Source organism: Populus trichocarpa, chromosome 9, assembly GCF_000002775.5.
Source record: "Populus trichocarpa isolate Nisqually-1 chromosome 9, P.trichocarpa_v4.1, whole genome shotgun sequence".
NCBI lineage: Eukaryota > Viridiplantae > Streptophyta > Magnoliopsida > Malpighiales > Salicaceae > Populus > Populus trichocarpa.
In genome coordinates, this window is record NC_037293.2 from 2021634 (window position 1) to 2032300 (window position 10667).

The 10667-nt window shown below is 32.6% G+C and overlaps 1 protein-coding gene across 1 annotated transcript; it reads left to right on the forward strand.

Moving 5' to 3' along the window:
* Positions 1 to 1016: 1016 nt before the first annotated feature.
* On the forward strand, positions 1017 to 5151 carry LOC7491150 (exosome complex component RRP41-like). Its single transcript, XM_002314248.3, has 7 exons — positions 1017 to 1279; positions 2280 to 2358; positions 2485 to 2587; positions 2675 to 2795; positions 3141 to 3229; positions 4483 to 4632; positions 4756 to 5151. The coding sequence occupies exons 1-7, from the start codon at positions 1138 to 1140 to the stop codon at positions 4843 to 4845; spliced, it is 774 nt and encodes a 257-aa protein (XP_002314284.1). The 5' UTR covers positions 1017 to 1137; the 3' UTR covers positions 4846 to 5151.
* Positions 5152 to 10667: the final 5516 nt, after the last annotated feature.

Below are 10667 nucleotides of genomic sequence, written 5' to 3' on the forward strand. Positions count from 1 at the left end.
ACTGTTCACAAAACATTGAATAGACACAAATACCTCCAAACAAATCATTAATGACTAATGCACCTTGTGAAAATACCAAAATAACCCTAGTCCAAAAACATGCAATTTTTTTTATGGGAATAACAAAATAGTCATTATACTGTAGCGGTGAAAAATAAAATGTGAAAAGGGCTACAATGAATTCTCCTTTTGTTTTAGTTGTTTGTTAATTTCTAATATATTCAGCATTGTATAATATATATATATATATATATATTTTATTCAATCAATTTTAATTGTGTGTCTATTTTTATTATCATTTGATTAATTAAAAAATTAATTTTAATAAAAAAATTCATTAAACACAACTAGATAAATGCTCCAAGTTGCGAGATAAAATATTTTGATTTATATCTGTCTCTTGATTTTTCAATTTTGTTTTTAATTATTATTAATATTTTTTTCATTTATTTATACATATAATTCTCATTTTACTTAATTAGATGCTTATATGAGTTTTTTAATCTTCATTTAGAATTTTTTATATGAAAAAACATGTTGAAAAAAACTTGAATGTCCATGTTTTTTTTATTGGTAAGAAAATATCCGACCTACAACGAAACACAAATATAATAACAACGAAACACGAGTATAATAACTACTAGGACAATATTGTGTTATCTTATCGTGTAACAAATGGATCTACCTAAATTAGATTCAAGTTGTTCTTATGGTAAAGGCATGCTATACATCCCCATCCCCATCCCCAACCCCATCCCCATTCATGTGTTAGAGAAAAAAAAGAAAAAAAAAAGGGATTTGTTCGACCCATATCATATCAAAGAGGAGGATTTTGACATCCCCTAATAAATAAATAAATCCTCCTCTGAAATCCTATTTTTAAACTATGATCGTATAATATAAGCTGATTTTCATCCTAGCTGTCTTTATTTTAATTGTGCTTGTAAATGTAAATGAATGGGATTTTGTTCCAAGAAAAAAATTTACCATGCTTCATTATTCATGTAAACGACGCCGTCAGAAAAAAGGACAGCCTACGAAAAAAAAGCCCTCGTGTTTGCTTCCCTCTGGCTGCCGCGAGGCGAGAACAGAATACCAAGGAAAAACCAGAGCAAAAAAAAGGTCAAAGCAAGCACAATGGCTTCCACAGGTGGTGCTGCCCCAGGCACTTACACTCCCACTCCCACCAAGAAAACCCAACGTTCTTCATTCTTCTCTGACTCTGATGTCGACTGGCTTCGTCCCGATGGTCGTGGTTTCCACCAGTGCCGACCTGCTTGTATATATATATTTCCCTTTTCTCTCTTTTTACTGTTTATTTTTTTTATATATAATTTTGTAAGTAGTAATTAGCTTTTAATCTTCTTCTTTGATTACACTGAATGGTCGCTATTTTTAAGCGGGTTTACTTTTAATCTTCTGGGGTGTTGTGATTTGATTGTTTTAACTTATGCTGGCATGCTTTCCCTATCTCTGCTTTCTTCTTGTGCTTACTTTTCTCTCCTTTATAATTATATGAAGGGCTGTCAGCTTTGATGTTTCAATGTTAATATGTGCTTTAGGGTGTCAATGAGTGTGAAAGTTTGTAAATTTCCGTTTTTCGGCTTCTTTTTGTTAATTATTTTTTATTTTACTATCTTCCATCTTTATGTTCCATCATCTGTTAAAAAGATGCTGTTTTTTTATTGTGTAATGGTGTTATGCTAAGACAAAAAATGTTGAATTGGTTCCTTGTTGCTGGTTCTTCATTTGTTTTTTCAGATAATTTGAATTCTCTTACTGTAGGCATGAAGTTTCGAGAAATTGAGGTTTCTGTGTCTTTTTTTAGAAATCTTGTTTAATTTACTTGGCATGATATATTTACATCGGTTAGCTATGCCTTTTTTAACTGCCTGCCTGTCTCTGCCTCTTTTGTTGTTGGGTGCAAACTTTTCAGTGGTGGGTTGAGCACACCCGTGGATGAAAGTGATTCTCATGTTCTTCTAGTAGAGTCGTTTTGCCATAGATGCTAAATCCCATCAATTTCTACTTCAAACGGATGACCTCCGTCTAAAATATGAATGTGGTTGGTCAGCACTGAAATGAAAATTTTATTTTGGATCTGTAAGGATGTTGAGGTTGAAATTTTGATTCTTAATAGAGAGAATGCAGCTCATATTTCAACCTTTTCTTTTATCTGCTTGTATGTACCATACACATAAATTATCTGTTTTGGGATTATGCAGGCATGATATGATTGTTGTCTAATTTACTTGAACTGAAATGTTTTTCGTTTGCAGTTTTCAGGACTGGTGCGGTGAATTCTGCTGCAGGATCTGCATATGCTGAATTTGGAAATACAAAGGTCATCGTTTCTGTGTGAGTATTGCCTTCATTTTTTTTAGTTATACTGACATGATGGAACCATGATATGAGATATAATTAATACAGCAACCTTCATAATATAAACTTAATTTTACTTTGTACTGCCATTTCTTGCTTCAGGTTTGGGCCTAGAGAAAGTAAGAAAGCAATGGTGTACAGTGATGTGGGCAGGCTTAATTGCAATGTTAGCTGTACCACTTTTGCCACCCCTGCTCGTGGACTGGTATGTTAGCATGCATCTATAAAATTTTTGATATTCATCTTCAAACTCCTATTATCTTTTTTGATATATGATGCCCCTTTTTGTTAGGGATCAGATAATAAAGAGTTCTCTTCCATGCTTCATAAGGCTTTGGAAGGCGCAATCATGTTGGAAACTTTTCCCAAGACAACTGTAGATGTGTTTGCATTGGTGTTAGAATCTGGCGGCAGTGAGTTACATTTTCATACTAACCTCTAAATCTGCGTCTGTTTTGGGGGAATAAAGGGGTGAAGAATGAAAATAAAGACAGGTTAAGAAAACGTATGCCTAGCCTGGGTGTTCCTTTGGAAAAGAATGCTATGTCTAGTTTGCAGAATAGCACAACCACCTTTATGACTTGCTATGCAAATCTCGTACTGGAAATGTTGTTCTGTTTACCTTCCAAAGTCTGTAAAGCTTTTTCATGCCTTTTAAGTTTGCTTGCTTGTTTCTACAGCCTGTTTTTTCAATACTATTTTAGTGGCTATTAATTTTTTTTTTCTTTAAACTCATTAACAAGATTATGTTTTTGCAGGTGATCTTCCTGTTGTAATATCTTGTGCAAGCCTTGCCTTGGCGGATGCAGGGATTATGATGTATGACCTTGTTGCTGGAGTTTCTGTGGTATGCATCATGCATAGACTTGAGGTTTCCTGACACTGTTTCTAGTTGTTATCTATCATGAAGTTCATACTTTATATGCATATACACAGTTATCCATTGCAAATTAGTAAAATATCTTCTAGTATTTATTTTAATTAGTCTGCTTGGTTATTGTTTGATGTGGATAAACCAACCCTAATTCATTGGACACAGAACGGCAAATCTCAGAGCTTACAAACAATCATGTGCAATGTAGTTATTGATCATTGTTCGCTTCCAATATTTTGACTCGTTTTGCTGAATGCTTAAAGATGAGAATGCTTGGGACCCTTAAATCTACCCTTTAGGAGTTGAATTCTTTATTCAAATGTGATCTCCAATTCTAGTATTTTATTTTTGGTTTCTTTCTTTCTCCCCCCCCCCCCCCAGGCTTGTGTATATGTCTTCTCCTTCATTACCCAAAATATTTACTGATTGAGTTCAATATGTGATAAATTTTGTTAAATCTAAAATCGCTTATTACTATCTCTGTTTGTTTGTTTGTTTTGAAAATGTGGGGTTTTTCTAGTTTGAGCATTAGTTAATATTTTCACATACTTATTTATTGCTGAGAATTGATAGAAGTAAAAAGTATTTTAATAACTTAAGCAGTAGAAACTTTATTTGGGTGTTTGATGTAGTTTAGTCTTTGGGGTAAAATACTTTGTAACGGGTAGTTTTCCCAAATTTTGAACTAGAAATGGGAATTAACTGAACTGTCTTTTTCTGACATTTGTTCATCTTAGCCTGTTCCTTTGTTCACTCCAGAATTTGTCACTTTTAAAAGGCCATCTTGTAGTAAGTCCCGTTGAACCTGGGTTATTGGAATGAAAATTTGTAGACATTTAAATTATTGCACTTTGCTAAATAACTACTCATTGATGGCGATTGTGCTTTGACCCGGCTTTTATGAATAGATGGAGATCAGAAAACTTAGGTGGTCTCATTAATATTTGTTGCCTTAATATTTTTTCTATAGCCTGGTATTGCTTGGCTCTTTGACTCTGTAGAAATATTCTGTGGCTGTTGTGACTAAGTTGATGGTGACGCAGCAGAAACATATTAGTGCAAGGATGGCTCATCAAGCTTTGAGATGTCTTTACAGTGCTGTGCATTTCTTTACTTCTTTCGAGATATATCCAGCTGATTTAATGACCTGAACTCGTTTGTTTAGTTCACATTTGTTTCCCATCAAATTTTCATATTTTTGTAAATTAGATTCTTTTGTTTTGCAGTCTTGTCTTGGTAGAAACCTCATCATTGATCCAATTTTGGAAGAGGAAAGTTTTCAAGATGGAAGCCTGATGATCACTTGCATGCCTTCTCGTTATGAGGTCACGCAGCTTTCTATTACAGGGGAATGGTCAACTGCAAAACTGAATGAGGTGCGTCATCTAAACTGCAAACATCATTTGTCAGACTATAGGAAAAATCATATCCTATTCATGGCAGTATGCAATCTAAGGTGTGTGCAATTTGGCTATACTGATTTTGCTTTTCACAAACAGGCAATGCAGCTTTGCTTGGATGCTTGCTCAAAGCTGGACAAGATAATGAGGGCATGTTTGAAAGAGGCTGCTTCAGCTTCACTGGATTAGAAAGAACCCCTTTCTAGTAATGTTGCTAGTATAATATAGGTCACCTTTTAGCTGTTTTTTCCTTTTCTTTTTCTTTCCCCCTTTAAACAACAAATAATTTATCCATTTTTGTGAGAACTTTCAATTTTCCTGATTAATGCTCACCTGTCTCTACATTTTACCTTTTTATCTCTACTATCGATATATTTCTGTAGCCTGTGTTTCATGAAAGCCAGCTTCTTACACCAGTGGAGTGGTGTTGAATTTTTTGTAATGTATTCTTTGTTAATAGCTGGAGCTGTAGCTTCTAGTCTCATCTTATGGTCACTTATCTCCCTATACCAAGGTGATTATTCTGTAATTGTTACATTTTTGTCGCGTAGGCAATCTCATTTGGATTGCTTTTCTATTATTTATGATAAATCCAGCATTAAAATGTTGAAAACTGAGGTTACAATGCTTTTAATCTGCTTTGCAAAGGAACTTGGATGTTAGTTGCCTTACTAGAATTATTAGAACATAAACTGAAATAGATAGGTGAATCCTTGTTCACCCATCACAACCCACTGTGGACATGTTTTTTCATTTTGATCCTCAAACTCCTAATTTTTGCAATTCTATCCATATTTACAATATAATGGTATTTAAAATAAAAAAAATGTGTAATCCTTCCAATTTACGTGACCTCCCATTTGGTGAGTTTTGAGGGATGTTTAAAGAGGGTTTGGTTTTCATCTTGCGAAATCAGAATTGAGTTGGGGTTAATAAAAATACAAGTTAAAATAATAATCATAATTGACAGAGAGCAAAAGTAGAGCAGAAGTACATGCTCATTCAGATTTTGGTGCGGGAAATTCAAGTTTCATTCTTGAAGTTTCAAATTGTCTATCATTTCGTGTCGAAATACATGTCAATGATGTTTTTTCATTTTTTAAAAATCATTTTTGACATCAGCACATCAAAACGATTCAAAAAGTACAAACTGCACTCAATTTTAGCAAAAAAAAAAAAAAAATTCAAAATTTGATGAAACGCATTTACAAACGCAATGCCAAACGGTTTAGTCTCTATTATTTTGGAGATCTATGTTATGATACCAAACTTATTTTTTTTCTTTTTTAGTTTCTAAATGTTGAGAGAGGAGAGAAAAAATAGTTGAATAATCACATTTTAACTATTAAAAAAATTGATATTTGTAACATTGAGTTATTTTCTAGAGGAGTTCAATAAAATTGATGTTTCATATAAACATATTTTGAAAAAGTTAAATCAGAGCCCATTTAGAACGTGTTTGAAAGTATAGTTGTGGTTGTTTTTCAAAGTGTTTTTCACTAGGAAATGTATCAAAATAATATTTTTTTTATTTTTTTAAATTATTTTTGACATTAACACATCAAAATGATCTAAAAACATCAAAAAATATTAATTTGAAGCAAAGAAAAAAAATTAATTTTTTTCAAAAACGCTTTTGAAACCAAAAAAACAAATAGGGCCTAGTTTTTCTTTTCCATAATGCTTTGAGAGATTAGTTTAATTTTTTCTTAATAAAAATACTTTGTTATTAATAACTACAGTTAGTCTCTAAAATAAAATATATGAAAATGCATAAAACAAAAGGAACAGGTGTAAAATATTTGCTTATGCAATTATTTTAATTTTAATTTTGAAAAATAGCTTCTCGCTAAATTAGTATTTAAGCTTTTTTTTATTTTCCAATTTTGATATTTTAAATTTATCTTATAAAATATAAACAACAACTTTTTGTTTCTCAATTAAAACAATTATAATGCATAAAAATACATAAATAATGCAATTATTTTATTTTCTTGCATTAAAAATTAACTTAAAATTCTACTAGGTAAAAAAACTAGGACTTATCTATTTATTAACGAATTACGCTACAAACTCCTCCTTATTTTAAATAAATTTCTTTCCCGGTTTCAAATAAATTTCGCTTATTTTCAGCAAAAGTATTTACACACTCCTCCTTCCTACCGGGCCAATTGTTGCCTGCTTCAAACTTCATTGAAGTCCAAATAGTGATGGGCACAAAGCCACAAATACTCTCTTGCATAGTTTTTAAACCCGACCCGGTGATCCACCCGGTATAATGATCGGGTTACGGGTCAGATGGGTTGACCCGGGTTAATCCGGGTCAACCCAAAAAAAATCTAATGCAAGTTGCATTAGTTGCTAGGTATTCAATACTTCTAAACTTTCACTTCCATCCTTTAAAATGCCAACCACCATCTTCTGTCCATCACTGGACTTCAGTACTTTGAAGTTTGAACTTCTACAAATTACAAGGACACAAACATTTCATACACAATAGGAATGTTAGAACAAACAGAATAAACCAACTCCAGCCCACCATTCTCAGATCCTTCAACACCAGTAAACAATCCAACAAACTCAACAAGCAACCCAACCATTTCATCCAAATCATCATCTGAGTTTAAGAAAAAATCGATGCCAGATCAACTGATCAAGAACTGCAAGTTCAAAAAAGAGGCAGAGAATAAAGAAGAGAGAGAGTGAAAGAAGGAGAGTCGTGAAGAGAAACAAGTAACATCAACTTCATCTAACCTTATTCGCAGATTTGAACTGGTATGGCTTGCCTTGACGTCTTCTGCTCCTCTATTCTTCTTCGTGAATCGCAACTGAAATGGATTTGAAGATTTATGAGATTAGGTAATTTAGGTTTTCTCATTTATGTCCTTTTATTATCAAACCGCAGACATCCCATCTACTAGAAGACTATGAATGTTGGTTTGGACATTTTGTTCACTGTGATCCATATTTCAACTTTGATGATCGTTGAAACAAAGTAACAACAATTCTGGAGAAATTGTCCAAGATGCAATTGTTGGAAAAATTGAGAGATTTTATGAATTTCTCGGGAATTAATGAATAAGGCAAAAACGACGCTGTTTTACATGTGTGTAAAAGTCGGGTCTCAGTTGGGTTTACCCGGGTCGGCCGGGTTTCGGATCGAACCGCCAGGTCGACCGGGTTTTGCCGGGTCAACTCCCCACCGGGTTTTTACTTAGACCCGGACTGGTCCCAGGCCCGGGTCGGCCGGGTCCCGGGTCGACCCGCCGGGCCGGTCCGGATTTCAAAACTATGCTCTCTTGTGTATGAACTTGGATTGATTTTTATTTCTGCAATTTATTGATTAAGACAAGTTCCAAGCAAAACAGAAAAAAGAAAAAGAAAAAGAAAAAAAGAGTTCACTGGGCAAATTCACCTTGGAATCAAGCTGCTATTTTCTTTGCTGCTGTCATGAAAAGATCTGGAAAGATATATGTGCCGTGGCTTTTTAACTTTTTTGTTGGATAGACTTTTTAGAACCTCTCTTCCATGGTGATTCCGTGTATTTTCTTGGAATTGTCACAAACCATTCATTCATATAAGAACACAGCTATACCTTCCGGCCACCACGCAAATAACCGGCGCCATTTCCAGCGACCCTTTTCTTCCACCACGATCAAAAATCAATATTTTTTTTAAAATGTTGCCAGATCATTGCAACAGTGAGAACCCAACATTCCTTTTTGCTAGCAACAAATGCAACAGTGGTAGTGAAAGCTTGAGATTTACACAAACCATCACATACCTTTACCTAACATTCAATAGCACAGGCACCATATGCCGTGCATTTATCAACAATGACATCCCAATGGTAGCGTTTATAACTTTTCTCACCTTGTGTTATTTTCTCTTAGACCACTGCTTAACAGTGTTTCATCCATTGCCTTCCGACGTAGAATAACCCAAGAAAGAGCTGTTGAAAGTTACTATATGGAGCTCCTCATCAGCTATACTGTTTGGTTTTGCATGCCTATTCTCAACATTTATGAGCCCGGTTGTAGTTTTCCCCATGTATGGAATTGCGTTTGCGAGCAGTGCATTTCTCTTCTATGTCCACTTCATTTATGATGACAGATGTGGTTATAGGGCTTGCTGCAGTCTTGAAAGCATCAACGTTCTTCACTTTTCTGGTTCCATTGACAAGGATATTATTGATCGTGATACCAGCACTCTAGAAAAAGTCTAGTAATGCTTGGGAGCAATATTGCCAAAACCTCTCTGGGTACATTAACGTGCCTAATCATACCAACGGCCTCTGTTTTCTTCGAGTATTGATTCGTTATTTGAAAGATTTGAAGGGAAAGAGAACACCAAAACTTGGAAATTTGTAGACAAGAATATTTTAGCATGGTTTAATTGTACTACTTTAATCAACTTAATTATCATTATTTTTATTTTATTTTATTTTATTGCTTGCTGTTAACTAATGCAGCAAAGTTTGTACTTTGATGAGCTTATGAAAAAAAGAAAATAGACATATCTATCCCTTGCAAAGAAAAGACATAGCATATCCAAGGCGGATCCAAGAGGGGGTTAACATGTATGGTGCTTGATGTAGATTATTTTATGTTTGTCGAAAGAACTTTGCAATTTAAAATTAAAATTTTAAATTAACTGGTTTAAACTTTGAATTGAATTTATTCCTAGATTTACTTAAGTAATTCTAAATTTATATTATAAAATTATAGGAGTATCAATATAATTAAATCTACTCAACTAAAAAAATAACCAAATAATTAAAACAATTTGAATGTAAAATAAACTCAATAACTTAGAAAATGAATATTTACATTCATAAAGTGATTAATACTCTGATTACTTTCATGAATTGAAACTTCTAGATAATGAAATATTTTTTTCGGTATTTTTTGGGTTATGAAATTGACATTGCAAGCTTACTGATTACAAATGAACTTGATTATCGCCTATAAAATTATCGTTTATAGACTATCATCTATGAATTATCGCCTACTAATTTTAGATTTGAAAAATCATAAAAACTCGATAAAATTACAATTAAGTTATTTAAATTTGAGTTATTGTTGTCAATCTTCCGTGTAATCTGCCTTATAAAGTTAGTTGATTGATGCTTTAATTAATTGTCTATCAATGACGGATAACCTCTCAAATCTCTGATAACCTCTAATCATATTTCAAGATGTTTTTCATGATCTCACGTTCATAATAATTGTTGTTGCCTTTTAATTATGTGATATGTTACAACTTCTTTAAAAGTAAATCTTATATGCATGTTTTTTTATAACTTTTATCTTTTAATTTTTTTTAATTAATTCTACTTATAATATAACTATTATCATATAATGTTTATTTTTTCATATATATATTTTTTATAGTATAACACTGGGTTGTCGCTGCCAAAAAAAAAAAAAAAAACCCTGATCTTTGAGTGTGTTTTTAATTTTGTTTTATACATCCAATTCCTTAATCCGTCTTGCGTGAATAAATTTTATCTAAGTTTATTTATTAACCTCCCTTTGACAAATAAATTTCTAGCTCCACCACCATACATTGTATGTTATTAGAGTAAGTCAGATTATTTTTTTCTAACCTTAAAAAAATTGTAAAGATGTTAGGAAGTAAAAAACATTGATGCATTCTGTATGTAACACTTTTAAAATATTAAGATGATATATTAAACGATATATTTTTTACAAAACAAATATTGAGATAGTGATACATTAGCTCGATCTAGGCTAACCATGTTTTAACTTGTGATCCGAGACATGAGATTATGATAACCCCATGGAACCTAAAAAAAAAACAGGAAGCCCAATCCTAATCAACCAAATATTAAAGATAAAAAAAAACATTCAATTAAAAAAATTACTCAAAAAGATATATATATATATATATATATATATATATATATATATATATCATGAAGTGTGCACAACATACCTATATTTAAAAAATTGATTTAATTTAATTTAAAATATATTTTTTTAAAAAAG